This window comes from Pieris brassicae, chromosome 10 (genome assembly GCF_905147105.1).
Source record: "Pieris brassicae chromosome 10, ilPieBrab1.1, whole genome shotgun sequence".
Lineage (NCBI taxonomy): Eukaryota > Metazoa > Arthropoda > Insecta > Lepidoptera > Pieridae > Pieris > Pieris brassicae.
This window is the reverse complement of record NC_059674.1, coordinates 16,675,963-16,693,769: the sequence shown is the minus strand read 5'-3', so window position 1 is coordinate 16,693,769 and position 17,807 is coordinate 16,675,963. Positions and strand designations below refer to the sequence as shown.

General features: G+C 34.7%; 1 protein-coding gene across 7 annotated transcripts in view; it reads left to right on the top strand.

Annotated features, from left to right (window-relative positions):
* The first annotated feature begins 378 nt into the window (after positions 1 to 378).
* LOC123714814 overlaps positions 379 to 17,807 on the top strand; it is a 28,043-nt gene continuing 10,614 nt past the window's right edge. The window contains exons 1-3 of one of the 7 annotated variants that reach the window (XM_045669361.1): positions 379 to 825; positions 1,567 to 1,875; positions 7,074 to 7,228. In XM_045669361.1, coding sequence (XP_045525317.1) covers positions 669 to 825; positions 1,567 to 1,875; positions 7,074 to 7,228 — 621 coding nt within the window. In that variant the 5' untranslated portion in view covers positions 379 to 668. Of the gene's footprint in view, positions 826 to 1,566; positions 1,876 to 7,070; positions 7,229 to 17,807 lie in introns of all 7 variants that reach the window. The other 6 variants (XM_045669364.1, XM_045669363.1, XM_045669360.1 and 3 more) reach the window with 6 other exon arrangements.

Sequence of the window (17,807 nt, the reverse complement as noted above, 5' to 3'; positions counted from 1 at the left end):
ACTCATAGGTGTGACAGTAACATTCCATATTTATACAATTTTACAGCTCACGTAGAGCTTTGTGGAAAAGTACATCAAAGGTTAGATGTACGGGTACTCGACCATAAGCTACCATCTAATGACAAATGCCTACAAGCGGCTAATTGGTATTCATCTTGCGCGCGTAGACCATACCGCGGTGGGGAAGGGTTATTAGCCAGCGCCGCCTCCGCGCCCAGGCATATTGTACCGAGGCTCCAGAGCGCCGCACGCTCGCTTCTACTTGATAATTATTAAGTCAATATTTGAAACTTATTTAGTGACTATAGATATCACATTACAAGCCGGTGGCTGGGAAGGCAAGATGTCGGCATAGCTGATTGACTATGATATACGGCTGTGTCACATCGAGCCAGCTCAATCCATCGGCGGTCATCACTAGAAGATTCAAGAAGAAAAGAAGATAAACGCACCGTTGTTTGTATGACTTTCCGATCGCTCCCGTGCCGCGGGGTGGAGGCTGAAGGGTTGCCAACTGACAGCTGTGAGCTGTCATTCTAGAGACTGCTTTCTCGTCGCGCAATTAAATCGAGGAAAACTTTATTTATATCACACACGAATATGTTCCCGTAGAGTGTAACCGGCTGTGCGTGAATTATCGATAACGATACGAAAAACACGACGAAACAATGGCCATCGACGAGGTGTTAGGTCCGCGAAAAACGATGTTGGTTTTAGTGATTGTTGTGGGATGTTTCGCAGTGTTGTGGCCCAGGATTCTGTCTCCTTTGATCGTGGGTCACACACAGGAGCAACTAAAACCGAACAAATTCGACCGGGAGGCAGGTAAATAAGTATTTTTATCTCTTAGCTCAATGTCAATAGTGCGACCTAGAAGCGCGTTTGTAGCGCTAATTATACGTTTTGTGTCCTATAAATTGGATTTGAAGGCCTTATTAAATAATTTTGAATGCTGTTCGTAGCTGAGACTATCAAAGTAAAGTTTCCTTAGTTCTAATTCAAATATTTGTCAGTCCAGTAAGTTGTTGGATTTAAGCAAATGTTTAAATTTTACATGCGGTCTGATAGGAATGTGCTAGATAATGGTAAAGTAATTCAATTATATTAAGCTTAAATACCTACTAAAGAAACTCTTCTTCTTGAAGCATTTCTACTCAGAAATGCTTCAAAGATTATATAGAACCATATTATATAAATATACCATATTTTGTATTATTGAGAAGATTTGGGTAAATCCTGGACCAAAAGAATAAAAAATACATGTTTTCCAACAAGAAACATACTTTACTGAGGTCAAGAACTACATTCAGCGTAAATATTAAACCATAAAAGATATTGAAGTATTTTTAACTGGTTTTTTGTTTTAAATTTGGATTCTGGTTTTAAGTTTCAAATGGAAAATCCAGTAGACCTGTAAAAGTTTTATTTTTTATTATATGTATTTATGTTCCATGTTCCATATTCCAAGTGTAGTGAAATCACTTAGGTCCTTAAACAATTACCAAGCCCATTAGCTTGGAGTATTGACATGAATGTTATATTTCTAAAATGTTTTTTCAAAACTAGGCTGCTGTGAAGTCATTTTTCAAACTGATGTTGCTGTACTAGAACTAGTAAATGAAGTATGTAATTCAGCACTTGGAGTTGAGAAATTGACACCACAATCTGCTATTGAATGTAGAAAAGCAGTCAATGAAAGTTGTGGTGTAGATATTGCCATATTTCTCAAAAAGGGTGAAAATGTTGGAAAATCTACAAAAATGCTGGTTCAAGCTATGAAGAATACAAACAGCTCATGTTTAAGAGAGCATTTTGGTGTGCCTATCTACAGCTTATCTCCACATTCACCAGCCAACTCGTGGACACTGCAAGATTGTTAGTGTTTTTTAATTTAAAGTAAAAAGCATGAAGATTTGATATTTTTCAATTAATCTATAACATAAAAGATCTTTAATATAATCTAGGCATGGATTTGTTGTGCACTAAATAAAAGAGTGTTTTATGTATCTTACCTAATCTTTGTAAACCAATGCTTATATAAAAATATTTTTAGCTAACAATTGCTAATTTTATTATTAGTTTTAGGACAATTTATGACCAGGATGAGTATTACTGATGAATAGACATGTTTTAATTTTGATAAATTATGTGGGGCCTCCTATTGCTCTAAAAGCATATGTTAGCACCAATAAATCAATACTGAGGATGAAAAATCTTAAAAATAGTATATTATTCGCAATTTAAAATGTTCATATTTTTATTTAAATCCAATATGGCACCTACTTAGGTCATGTGTTAAGAATGTTTAGACAAGTACAAAAACCAACAGATGTCCATATTACACATGTCTTGATTATACATGTGGTATGGTCGAGAAATATAATTTCATGAAATTCGTATATTGGTCTTATTTATACAATATCAGGAATATGATTTCCATTAACCCTTAGTAATCAAATGACGTATTTCTGTATAAAATTTCACTTACAGTATGGACAGCATTGTTTTAACACAGGTCAAATCTCATTTATTGCATTTTAATCTGGACCGTAATTATTGACAATAAAATTTACTGACTTTACACATTATTACATATTTCCATCTCATGGAATTGTTGGTCCATTTCAAATGTTTCTTAAAATATTGAGCTAGTGAGTTATCTAAGATTTTCTGATTCCAAACAAGTGTGCAATATTGTACTGAGTATTATAATTATATTTGTGTAGGTACTTATTAAATTATTAGCCAATACAATAAACATGGCATTTGTTCGATAATTTTATTCGTCATTGACGATCGTCTAATGTTTTGAAATACAAATAACTTTTACGTGTCGTTTGTTGATATAAAAACCTGTTTTAATGCAGTATGTGCTAAGTGGTAAGCCACGCGTGGCCCACATGATTCTATTATCTGATTTACATCAAAACGAAAAAAATATCGTTACATTGAATTTTGATTTAATGGTGTACAAATTTCACGATTAATGATAGAAAGTGTTACCAGTATTAGAATTTTATAAAATTGGATAGGATTTTTATTTATTAAACTAAATCTTATATAATTTGATTTATATTTTTTTTATCACCGACTTTTCTTCCAGAGCGCTTAAATACGTTAAGATATAATAATTTTAAAATATTGTTCTCTATATTCCCCTGACTTTTTTGCGGCTCATAATTGATAAATCCAATTCGGGCCTATCATGTTTCTTTTTATTTGTATTCATGTTTTAATTACAACGGTTTTGTCACTCAAGTTTTGATTGTAGGCCTTGTAGTTGAGCTTCGGTCGCTCGTAAAAGAACAAAGTAGTATTGTCCTATTGTCACTTAAGGTCAGCTAGGTGAAGATTAAGTCATAAGAGTTAGCGTGTTTTATTACTTTTAAAACATCAAAACCTTTTAACCAAAAAACAATTACGTATTTGAAAGATTCGTAATTATTTTACTTTTAGCTATTAGATGATTTTGTTTCCCGGCCGTCTGTTTTGGACTCCCAAAGGCGTCTAATTTCTCTTTAATTAAAGTCATCTGTCTGTATTGAAAACGCGTAAACACAATTGGATGGAAAGAGTCACGATACAACCTTAGTTAATAGAGTGCAATTAGATGGATTTATATTATTTTTATATGATAGTGGCTAGGCTCAAGTTGCCAGGCCTTAACGCACAACGGACCAATTGCGCGTCTCAGTGCGGAAACTGAGACCACACTACATACCTGAACGTTCACCTAAATAACAAGCTTTTGTATTTTATAACATGGACGGTATGAAACATCGAACATTCGTTGTTCGTGCCCAGTGTCCACGTAAGGCAACATTGCAAGAGTACTTAGTTTTAATTCACGTTGAGCACGATGTGCTAACGAGTAGGTACTAAATATTCTAAGTGAGCTGACACTGTTCACTGACGAAAGCACCCAGTTAGGTCAGCTATTTCAAGTACATGTGAACTTATACTTTCTACTGCCATATGCATTGTTTTAAAGTTAATTGTTTGATATATATATATGGAGAATTTTTATTCAATTCCGCTATAACTTCATACTTTATCATGGAAATAAATAGCCTATGTTACTCAGGGATAATGTTGAAATTTTTATAGTGAAATAATTTTTCAAATCTGTTTAGTAGTTTTGGAAATTCATTGCTAACATATAAGTAATCAAAGCTCTCCGCTTTAATATAGTGTACTTTAATATATAGTTCACTTTACGTAAACATGCAAAATTTAAGGATTATTATGGCTATTTATATTTGACCACAGTATGTGTATGTCAAATTAAATAGGTTTCTCTATAACTAAATAGTATTTGAATTATATAAATTGTGATTGTGTTGTATTATCTGTCTCTTTCGGCATTCCAATTATGAAAGTGTCACGGATGTCTTTAGTGTTTGCGATGCGGTACATGAATGGCGAAAGTAAATGAAGTTGACAAACGTTAAACCTTTCGTAACGATATGGACATTCAAATGGAATTTGATGGGCTTTCATTACCGAGATGTTTTAGGCGTTTTCAGAACAGAACGCTTTCTAGAAGATGTAAACGCTATTCAGGAACGTACATACAGTTATGTGCTAACGATATTTATTTATTAAAGTATAATATATCATGTATAAAGCATTTCCTACAGTATGTGTTACGTACTATATATTCTAAAATATATGACAATTATGGTGACCAATTTTTAAAAAAAATATTACATTTAAATTTTAGTTTTTGCTTAACAATGGGGATAAGGTACCGAATAAGCGATTAACAATACTTTTTATAAATTATCAGCCTACTATCTATAATATCAAGCGAACGATATTGATTTATATACTGTGCAATAAATAAGTCTAACACACATCAAATACATAAATTTACATCAAATTGCACAGCTTACATTCAGGAATGGGCACCTGACAGGTTTCGTTTTTATTATAAAACTCAATACAACTTTTATAGAAATGTAATACATAATGTCGCTAGAGTTCATCATGTTATAGATTAATTGTGGATGTCTTACAACCTGTCATTAAATCTTTGCCTACTATTTTACTTTTAATTTCTCGATTAAGAAATCTCGCACAGCGTACTACATACTCTAAATGATAATGGCATTTAAATTCTTTGCGTAGTAGATCTAAGCGCACAAAAGGCGGGAAGCGACTTTACGTTACTGAGTTTAACATCAGAAAATTTTAAAAAGCAAATAATAGTTTTAAGTGAATTATTTAACATAATTTTTGAGTCAAACGTGCAAAATAAATGAGCGTGGAGCTACGGGGTTGGGTTTGTTCCGAATCTAGAACGACGTCCGTATGACAACACTTTCATGAAACAATACAACAACTTTTAACATTGTTTTCTATTTTTTGTTGAACCTGTATAACCTTTTCTTTATGTGTATCTTAATTTGGATGGTTTTTGACGCAACAAATTTTTATTTGTACGCCGAACGCGGTTTACCAATTTACCAAGACACGCTGATCAAACTTGTGAATACAAATATTCCGAATGCAAATTAATTCAATATTTCTTCGCCTCAGATTGCAAAATATCACCTATTTCCGCGTAAAGAAGACTGTTGGGTGTAAAATATATAGGTTTGCCCTCATCGAATTTTAATTACGCACATGAAAAAAAAAATACGCCAGCTGGATTTGAACGTCGAACGTCAGTGTTGTAAATCGCTAGTGCCAGCGCTGCTTTTAAATTTAAATGTTCACACATTCTATAGAATATGTAGCTTAAACAGTCGTGAAATCTACACAAACCTCGTAATCCCATATGGTCTATATACTGTCATATTACGCAATTGCCTAGCAGTGGCATTGTATAAAATCTTATTTATTTTACGCAAGAAATCCAGTACAATTAAAATATCGAGTCTATCGTTTCCGAGCGTTTTCTTCCAGGGAAACACTGGAAAAAAATAGAGGACAAGATAGGATATGAAATAACTGTGACAAAATAATGTAAAAAAACAAAACAGTAAAACATATGTACACAATGGAAAAGGCACCGATTTGGATACGCAATGCTTGTACTGAGATTTAAAGGAAGACAGAGAAGCTAAGCAGAGACGGACCGGAAGTGAATGCCATAGCCTCACTGCGAAGACCCTAAATTCGCCTTCAAATTAAAATGAAAATACATGTAGGTTTTATATATTTATGAACTTCCAAAAATCAAATGTCTGAGAGGTTTACTACCAGCTCTATTACAGAGCGTAGAACGGTCAACAGTCGAGAATACTGGCAAGAAACACTACTTTTTTTTAATTTCAAGTAACTAGATTTATAATAATTGAAGCGAAAACTGTTTGTGCTTAGTATTGTATATATACAATACTAAACACAAACAATTTTCGCTGCGTATACGCGTATACGCAATGAATGCTATTAATTAATCAAATATCGCGATATAAGACATATACCTTATGTTGTTTTCCTTGGAGAAGTTAAATTACATATCAAGAGAATATTTTTTCAAGATTAAATAAATAATGATCGCTATATTTGTACGAGTTCTTGTATATTAATAAATATTTATGAAATAGTTTGTCTCTTTCATCTCAGCGTAATCTTAATCTAGTAAGTACTTTAACAGTGCAATTACACTGATTTGTGTTTTAATATTAATAATAATTTAAGATAGAATATTTTTGATGAAATTGTCTTACAAATGCTAGTATTGTTGTTACTAAGATATAAGCATGTGATTGTATTGATTAAAATATATTGAAAATGTTTTTTTTACGTAATTTAACCCAAAAGTTCCAAATTAACATAACGTATGTAGAGTAAAAAATCATTGCTCTTGTTCATAAAAATATTGTCAACCTCTTAGATGTTTCATAAATATCTTTTATCACTTTTGTTTCTTTGGTTTTTAGTAAGGTGTGATAAGGAGAAAACATTGAATAAAACATTAAACATTTATGAATAAGTATGATTTTTTTCAAAAATATTAACATTTGTTGTACTAAAACGTGAATGAAAGCTAGTCGGTGTTTCTATTGAACTAAAACCTAACACTTTCATCCTTCTTCTCCTAAAGAGTCTTCTTTCAACAGCAGTAAAACAAGAGCGGCCTGTACGCACTGTGGGACCCCATCCAGCACTCCGAGAGCGAGGACGTGCCATACCCCCAGGAGTACCTCCACCCAGTCGACAGCAGATGCCTCCACACGTCAGGGTACGGTCTCCTCTATCTGTGTACTTCGAACTGGAGGTCAGTAGTGATTGGTGCGCAATCGCTTGGTGAAGCAGATACCATTGGAAATCCATTATACTGGGTTAGACAATGACGTTCAGAATTCATGTCAAATGTCACTTGACAATTATGTTGGAGATAAATTATTTGCATATGTATTGGATAACGGTTTAAATGAGTCTGAGGCAATTGAGTTAAAATAATTTTTGAGCCAACATTATTGGCTATGACGTTTTTTTAATTTACTTATTTACTGGTAATATAAATATTATAAAACAAAACACTTAGATAATATACTAAACCGAAACAGATTACATAGGTAAACAATATATATAAAACAGAAAACCTAATTAATAGAAAAAAAATGAAAGGAAACTGAAATTTAAGAGTAAAATTTCAAGGAAAAACTAGATTGTTACTGCTAAACAAAGTAAAAGTCTTCCCAACACTTTTCTCACATCGTCATCAATTCGTGTCATATTTTTATGAAATCCGAAACACACAAAGCAGGCTATTTGCGTTCGATCCTATTCTTATTTGAACTACGTTTAGTACGACTTTAGATCCGTTCATGTCTACTTAAACAAGATACCATACACAAATTTATTATACTTAAGCTATTTGACAGTATAATAATAAAGTGATTTTGATGTAAGGAGACAATGTGTTCCTATTGTGTTAGTTTTTTTTAACGTAATAGGAAGCAAACGGGCAGGAGGCTCATGAGGAGGACATGGACACACCATCCTTTGGACTTAAGACTTGGTAGGCTACTTTCTTAAAGGACCCTAAGTTGAATTGATTTGAAAATACTTCTTAGTGGTGGTTCTCTTCTACTTAGTGGTGGTGCGCGGTAAAAACTGCCTTATCCACGTACGGTACGCTGTGATACGGATGGTACTTTGTTAATACAAACATAATTGCCTTGACGAAACTCAGCTGCCAGTATTAGTCCGAACAACTCCTCTAAACACTCTCAATGTAAGTAACTAGTAACACGGCATGATATTTAGAGTAATTTATATATAGTTATAGAAGATTATTAATGGAAATTTAAAATTAAAAAGGATGACATATCAAAATGGTAATAAAAAGAAAACGCTTATAATCGGCTTTCACTAATGTATGTAAGATGAAGATTAGGCACAGTTTGCACTGCCAAAGATGGTGTGTACTTGACCGAATTGCCCAATTCGGGTTGTATGCATTAAACCTACATGAATATTACAAACCAAAACTTGTTTTATAAGCGGAGCGGAAAGGCTTGTTTACATAAAATTTTGTTGTACACGCATATTCTTTTAAAATTTAACCACTTAAACGGTACGATATAGTGTGTAACGAATTAAAGTTTATAACCATTTTTAAATGCTGACTATAGCTAAGTATAATTAAAACACTTTTTTTGATGTGAAACTTCTTTGTCGGCGTTGGAAAAAAAAATTACCGTCACATTTTTCGGTTACGCGTCACATTTTACCGTTACGAGCCATATTATCTTGTCCCTACCGTGGTTGATTCGAAGCCATTTATAACAAAAATATATAATAACGATCAGAATTATTGTAATAATTCTATTACAATTATTGAAGTTCTGTAATAATCTTAGTAGTAATAAGGTAAAATGAAATAATTGTATTATTTGTATTCATGTCTACGATACTAAAAGCCTTTTGTTAAACTTTAAGCAATTTCAATTAAAATTAGAAGATTATTTCTTCTAAAAGTAAGGTCATAAAGAAGTTTCACTTCTTTCGTGTGTTCATTCTATTACACGCACACATTTTTTTTATTATATTAACAGTATTGGACTTCTCCAGGACTTAAAAAATTCCTACATATTTTCAATCATAATTTATTTTCCACATAAATATATGCCAAATGTCTGAAATGTAGCCGATAATAGTATTCATTTCTCGCTTCCTCTCAAAGTGGCGAAGGCTACTTCAAGGTCTTAATTATCGTGCTGAGCCTGCCTGATAGCTTTGAGATAATTCTCGAACCTTTGATCCTACCCGTAGGGCTCCGTCTGTTGCCTTAGGTCTCTTGGTGCAGAGATCCCGTACGTATTTATATATTCACTATTTATGTGTTATGGTATATCTGTAGGGCTTAGGGATCCGTAGGGTTGTTAGGTTCTTACATCTCATGGGGTTGAAGTAGCTTTCAATTTGAGAGGAAGCGAGAAATGAATAAATAGTGCCGATGTTGCTTGAAACGCTCCCGCTTCTGTTATACGTTTAAATCCAGTGGGATGTACTCCTACTTTTATCTATCCTTTATGTTTACTCAATGATTCTACCTAATATATAATTTATTAAGTTAAGGGAATATTGAGTTGAAAAAGCCTATTAAATATTGTTAAAATAGAAGCGCCTTCTGGCAGTGCGAGTGTCCATAAGCGATATCACTTAAAAGCCCAGACGAGCCTCCAGCCCGATTGGCCGCTATTCTATAAGCTCTATAGTGCTTTACTGTAGTCATCGACAGGCCATATTGCATATAAACATCTTCTATAACTATATAGAAATGACTCTAAATACCATGCCGTGTTATTTGTTACTCACATGGAGAGTTTAGAGGAGTTGTTCGGAATAATACTGGCAGCTGAGTTGCATCATTAGACGTTAAGGCAGAATACAAAATACCATCCGTATCACCTCGTCAGTCGTTTCACAACTGAATTTCCTTAAGGCAATTTTTGCCGACAACACTATCTGGAACTAGTTGCCCACTGGAGTATTTCCTAACCAATTCTACTCCGAGTTCTTCAAGAAAAGAGAGTAACAATTTTTAAAAGTCCGGCGGCACGATTGGGTGCCTTCTGGCAGTGTAAGTGTCCACGGGCGACCTGCCCGTTTGCCATCTGTAACATACAAAAAAACTTGTCTTAAGTAATTATTCATCTCATTTATTTGCTTAAAAACGTTTTGTTATTTAGAAATTTAATGTTAATTAGAAAATTATGCATTTGCGAGTCGTGTTTCGTTTATTTCGTAATTTATTTACAAGTTTACAATTTTTATAAATGTTTATCTATAAATAATGACAAATACTTAAATATAAGCGTCACCCGTGACATAGTTCGTGATACAAAATAAACAAATACATGTGTCTGCAATGTAGTTTTTTAATGTTTTTATCAATTGCCCAGTAAAATGGAGTCCCAATGTTTTAACAATGTGAGCTTCGCGTATACTAATGGTGAGTATAGAATAGTTTTGTGTTCATAATGCAAATAACGCTTTATCTAAATGAATATGTTTGCACCAATGCTTTTACATATTATATTGTGTAAATATAAAATCCATGCCTTTAATAATAGTACTAGGGATAATAATTTTCATATTATGTTCTTTATTTAACGGAGAAGAACAATTGAACCAAAAAATAGGGAATGAATAGTTTTGTTCCACAAATGTTTGTTACCAGAAACGTAGATCTTCAACTGAGTTTCATCATCGGACGTCGAGGCATAATACGAAATTCCACCCGTATCACCTCGACCCAGTTTTCTCCGCGCACCACCACTATGTGGAAGAAGCTTTTCGAACCACTTCGACAACGCACTTGCGAGCCCACTGGCATGGAGAGATACATGGGCGGCGGTATCATTTAACAAGGGAAAAGAAACCGGTGCTTTACAACCTTTTTTTAAAATGTAATAGCAGGCAAACGGGCAAGAGGCTCACCTGATGTTAAGCGATACCGCCGCCCATGGACACTCACATTGCCACAAGGCTCGCAAGCGCGTTGCCGGCCATTCAAGAATTGGTGCGCTTGAAGGACCCTAAGTCGAATTGGTTCGGAAATACTTCAGTGGGCAGCTGGTTCCTGCTGAAAACTGCTCAGTTGTGGAACGACGGCCGTCGAGGTGATACGGATGGTATTTTGTATTTTGCCTTGACGTCCGATAATGAAACTCAGCTGCGGGTATTAGACCGATCAACTCTTCTGAACACTCCCCATGGTAAATGCGGTAGAAGATGCAGAGCGACCCAACATCTCTAGGCAACGCTAAAATTAACCTTTTAGGTTAAGCCTCTGATTTCTATATGTTTTTCGTGATCATTTTGGGTCTGTGGCATGGCGGTCACCTAAACGGAAACGACGACCGAAAGACGACGGAAAGTCCATAAGCACAGCCTACAACCTCAGGGATGCGAGTCGTTTAGCCACCACTAGGGAAAATCTTCTCTAAATAAAGAAAAGTTTTATAACCAAGTTATCACCGAATTACTGTCGGTGGTACTGCGCTCCTTTTTAAATAGACGTAATATGTTAAAGTGAATCAATATGAGTATGACACGCTTGAGTTGGAGCCCCGTGAAGTGATCTCAAAATAAAGCGACTAAAGATGTTTGACGGCTTGCATGGTCGTTTAGCGTTGGCGTTGTAGAACGGCCCAAGTTCTGGGCTTTTCCGGTTTATGAATTATTTGAGGAAGCTTTAAAATTCTCCTGTACCTGGCCTATGTTAGGTATATAAAAGTATAAACCAATTTTAATACATTGGAAAAAATTAAGATGAAAAATAAGAAGATTTGAATTTCTATTTTTGATTAGCTATTCCAAGACCTAGAGGTTAACAAATCTAACCCAGAATCAACTATGAAGTATGACTCAGAGTTTGGCAAGATTTTACGGGGTGAAGGAAAAAGTAAGGGCTGGCGCGCACGGGTTGATTTTGTCCTCACTCATAAGTCATAACAAGTCTATATCTGTACGCGCGCATGTTACGACATGACATGTACGCCGATCGGCGAACAAGCCCGAGCTTTGAAAATCAAAGACAAAATTGATTGACGCTCTAAGCATCGTTCGTTCGCATTTGCTTTCCGATTCTCGACTGGTGCACGCTAAATGGCGTCATCGTCTACACAAATACTGTATATCCGAGAAGACGATATTGATAATGACATCATTATTGAAGAAGTGGAACAGAGACCGGGACTCTATGATAAAAACTTAACTCTGATATTAATTTGAAAATTGAAGCTTGGAAAGAGAACATAGTGTAGAACTTTCCACTTAGTAGCCCATGGCCCTGATTCCAATGGGGGTGTATCCAGTCTTCTTTTCGCTTTGTTTTCTTCTGAGTCTTATGAGCTCACAGACTAGGGCCGTCTCTTCAAAATCCATATCGGCAAATAAGGATTTCTAAAAAGTTTTTGTCACCCTACTTGAAGACACACACACGATGCCCGAAGGCACTTCGGCATACGTTATATTTTGAACTAATCCAATAGTACGATATTCTATGATATATTTTCAGCTGTGGTATGGCACTTGAACGCCGTTTCTTGCGTCTTGTGCGGAGTTTTGTACAAAGAATTGGTCATATGATGTCATAGTCATTATTTTTGGAGCGCTGTATTGTGTTCAATTCAATGTTACATCGTGTGTCACTCGGTTCCATATGGCTAATTTACTCACTAAAATATTTTTCTAGTTTAGCCTCGCCGTTCTTTACGCATGAAAGTTTACAATGAACATTATGACTAGGACTTTGTAACCATTCTTTAAGTGACATATAAACAATGATTTAAATAATTTATTAAAATCTAGGAAACAAGCTATAGAAATACTTCGACTTAATTAAGATCTGCCTCTACTACTAGTATTAAATAGAGTGCTTATTACGTTAAATATTAATCTGTATAAATTAACTGCGAACAAAGAAAAGTTCGCTTAACCAACGCGTTTTAAGGGTTAATGTCCTCACTCATACATTAACTCTGCTATTATTGCTACTCCAGAATTTAAGTAATAAATATCAAAAATATAAGTAACATATACAAATATAAAAAAAAACTCTATGTGAAGTAACTCCATCTAGCGTCAAATTCCTTAAATCGTAGTTTCATGCCTTTTTACTCGCCTTGGACAAGGAGTGTGTATATATATGTGTCCCTTCAGCCTCACTATTTAAAATATACAATGAACATCAAATAGTGTAAAGTTTTATAACCGAACGACAAAATAAGGAATGTTAAGTGTACTTCAACTACAGTGGAGTTTAATTATAATTACCACATCAATCGCATGCCAAAGCGATGAATATTACTCGACGAATAATTTCCATCACTTAGTTAAGGTACAGATTATCTTTGGTACTTGTTTATGGCGGCATGGTTTGGAGTATTGTTATTTGAAACTTTCGCAAAAGTACTAGACAAATTGTTAAAGGATGTCACTGGACACTCTTAGATTTTTGTATAGAAATATATTGACCAAACCTTTGTTTCACAAAGTTTCATTTTAAATCTGAAATTAATAAGTTTGAGGAAAAACTTTCTAAGAGCTTGGTGTCTGTATTCATTAACAATCCTTTTTAAACTCTGTAAAACAAAATGAATAAGCAAGAAGCCCGTGTCGGAAGCACCGTTAGCAACAGTTCCCACACAATTCTCATGTTAATACGACATGTCCACCAAATGACCATATTGTGTTACACATGCTTCCCTAATGAGTGGACTGTTGTTATGTAAAGCCTAGATAATAGATAACGTTTTGAATAATATACAAAGAGTACGACTGTGATGTTTTTTTTAAGTTCCGTGAGTCACCCGCTTGGATATTGGTCGGTCCCTTGGTGTATAAATGTTTCTGACTCTAGACGTACGGTAATGCCAAACTGAACTTGTATTTGTTTGGTATACTCCACCAGATAAATAAATAAAAAAATGTGTGCGTGTACTAGTGTACTCACGTAAGAAGTGAAACCTCTTTATGATCTTATTTTTAAAAAAAATATCTACTATATGCACCAAGTTATGAGGTTCAATTGAGTAAAGCTCTCTGGACACAATTTTTTATCATAGACATGAATACAAATAATACAATTATTTCATTTTACCTTATTACTACTAAGATTATTACGGAATTTCATTAATTTTAATAGAATTATTACCGTCATTGTTATCGTTATTATATGTTTTGTTATTAATGGTTTCGAAACTCTTCGAATTAACTGTGGTAGGGACAAGGAAAAGATGGCGCCTAACGGAAAAATGTGACGGAAAATTTTCTCCAACGCCGGGAAAGAAGTTTCACCTCAAAAAATTATGACCTGTAATGGACTTTTCATGTTATCTGAATGTAATGGCTAAGTCACATTATGATTAAGGTGTACAGTTTCTGAGTGCTAGTAGAAAAAGAAGTTTGGTTCAACATGAGATCTGATAGTTTTATTGTTCTTTTGCAGTCACGAAAAATGAAATAACCTAAAAAATAAATCATAATTTGAGACTCATTTTAGTTTCATCATCGGATGTCAAGGCAGAATAAGAAATGCCACCCGTATTACCTCGATGTCCGCAACTGGGCGTTTTTAAGGCATAGAGCCTTAGTGGAGTGTGATGGAGACTGCTCCACCCAGGAGAACTAGATGCCCTCTAAGGGTCCTTCAAGAAAAGAGCGTACCAATAATTAAAGGTCGGCTCGCACTCACGAGCCATGTGATATTTAGAGTGTCCATGGCTTATTATTTAACATCAGATGAGCCTCCTGCCCCTTCGCCCCCTTTTTTATAAAAAAGAAAGACAGTTGAACAGGTTTAATACGATACGATACGGAGTGATAGTGACAGTCTGTTATGAAAAAAAATGTTATAAACTCCTTTCGTTGGATGAAATATTATTATTGCTTAACAAGTTCTATGCCAGCTGTTAAGTAATATCTCGTTCCAAATTCAAATGTGATCCAATAGCTAGTAAACGACCTCGTTAAGTCAGTCAGTATCAAGTTAACAATGCAGGGCAGTGCCACTTGCATCAGCGGTCAGCTAATCGATTTATTATCGCCCTTTGAATACCTGCCAACTGCTTGTTACGCTTGCTCGAAACATCTGGACATTTGGGTAGAGATTAATAAAGGCTATGGTGCTTCGGTAGTGCCAACATTGAGACGCTCACAAGATTAAAGTTTTTTTTTTCGTGTATATACCTTTGTCGGTTGTTATTTACTTTTTGATGCTGTTACTCATCTACTATTGAATCAAGCAGATACCTTAAATTAAATTAAACGTTGCTAACTATGCCATTAAAATTCTGATAGGTGTAATGCTGATAAAACTAACTCTTTTTCTCTGTTGGGAACAGGAGCTGAAGATTATGATAAACCTGCGTAAACAGGAATCTGATATATACTTATTATATAGCCATGTTTATTAGAAGATGTCCTTTGAGTTGAGAATCATATAAATTATATTGACCAATAATGTATGCTGGATAAATTCTGTTAATCAAGATCAAAATCAAGAGTAGAGAGAGCAGTATTGTTAAAAATAATCTCGTGTACAAATCAGGTATATCAAGCATTGAAGATAGTTTATGATGTAATCACTATGTAGGGTACAAAAAATAAAAGCGGAAAAGTTAGACTTATACCTACTTGTATGAACTATACGTTACACATGTGCTAGTCTATGAATACAGGTCACAGTGGAGATAAAACCTAAAGTTAACTGAATGGTTTAAAAGCCCGTTTGAGATAAGGCGTTAAGGAAACTAGCACGTTGTATTGACGCTGACATTGGTAACGACCCACATTGCCGGCCTAGACACACATGACAATATAAATAGACGCAACTCCCGCGCATCGCCCAATATACAACGTTACATAATTTTTGGATTCTTGTTAAAAGGAACTAGTTGAAATGATATCATTAACTTCTCTCTCATATTATTTTGCTGTATCATGTCCATTGAATCTTTAAACTTTAAATTATTCCCGTAACGTGATTATGATGCAAATATGTTTTAGAAATTAAAAGGCCTGCAACGCACTCGCGAGCCCTCTGGCATTGAGAGTGTCCATGGGCGGCGGTATCACTTAACATCAGGTGAGCCTCCTGCCCGTTTGCCCGCGGTTATTATATAAAAAAAATGTATAGAAGCTTTCCAGTGCCTTGGCCTCAGGGTGCCTGATCGAGCGCTGTTCTATTATTCGTACCCTTAGCGAAAACTAACCTCTCGAAGAAGGCTCACATGACACAATGTATAAACATAATTAACGAATTGCATTATCAATTGTCCGTAGAGTGAACTGACAAAAGATTTGCATTTGTCTGTTCCTGTACTTTAAGAAATTTGTCTTTTTATAAAAACGTTAACGTTGCGTTGTTTATTTCTATGTGTATGTATTATTTTGTATGTGATGTAAATGTAAATGCATTGGTGTAATGTGTTATGGGTATTTTGTTAAATAAATAAATACCTATATAAAAAAAATGACAACGCAATTTTAAATATATGCAGAGTTTAAAAACAAAACGTGACATAGGCTTCAACTCTTTTTCTCTAATGGTAACTTCAACAGCCGCTGAAGATCAAGAGAAGCATGCGTAAACGGGAATGAGAGATATACATATTATATGGCTGTCTACGTCTATTAGAAGACGTTCTTTGAGTTGGCAGATATTGATTTTCTCCAGGCATTAAATAAAAGTACGATCCGAGTTAGACACTTGAAAGTTTAAACAGAATTTGAATGACTGTCGTTGATTCGTCTGTGCGCAAAACGTTTCGCTGAAACGTACTGTTTAAACAGGCAGATAAAACCTTTTAGCCTATTTTTGCGACTAGTTTTATAATTATGATAGAATTTTAATTTAGTTTAATATAATTTAGAGTTTTAAAAACAAAGTATGTAGATCCCTTGGGATTTTAGCTGTTCTATCTTTTTGACTTGATATTAAGTATAAAACCATGTCGTTTCTAAATAATTGCAAGACTTAATAATACTTGGAGTAGTGTTGGCCTAGTGGTTTTAGCGTGTGACTCTCATCCCTGAGGTCGTAGGTTCGATCCCTGGCGGTGCACCAATGTACTTTCTTTCTCTGTGCGCATTTAACATTCGCTCGAAAGGTAAAGGAAAACTCCGTCATGTCCGCCATGTCTTACATCCAAATAGTCGACGGCGAGTGTCATGCCCAGGAGGCTGATCACCTACTTCCTATTAGATCGAATAATGATCACCTAACGGATACAGAAACCTGTGGCCCAGACCTAAAGAGGTTGTAGCGCCACAGATATTTTTTTCTTTTTGACTGTCGGTTTAAAAACGATAGGGTTTTACAAACTATGATTCGATTATAACGAACAACAAATGTTCTTGTTCTTGTTACTATTAACCCTAATTAGTCAAATAATTCAAAATTAAAAGTTTTTATTTCAAATAGGCCTTATGAAACGTCTAGTTGCACGGTTCCAAAAAGTGGGTCTCACGGAGAAGAACCGGCAAGAAACTCCATGGACACTCTTTTCAACAATGGTTTAGCTTACAAAGACTCGGTTACAATAGTAATAATCGGCTGAGATGAGAAAATTGAGTTTTTACTATTAGTGTAAAATGAGATACACACACTTGCACAGCGCAAGTTGCCAGGGAAGCCGCACATGCAGAGATGAATTAGCGCCAAACATCTTTATCGTCAACAGTCTTGGATTTTATAATACGCTTTTTTAATTAGGATTCCTTTAATTAATCGTCAAGCTTATAAATAAAGCCTTCATAAGGAAAAAATATTATACAGCTAACAGGTATAGTAGTTGTTATAGGAGAATAATGTATATATTTTTTTTAAGTTCATTAGC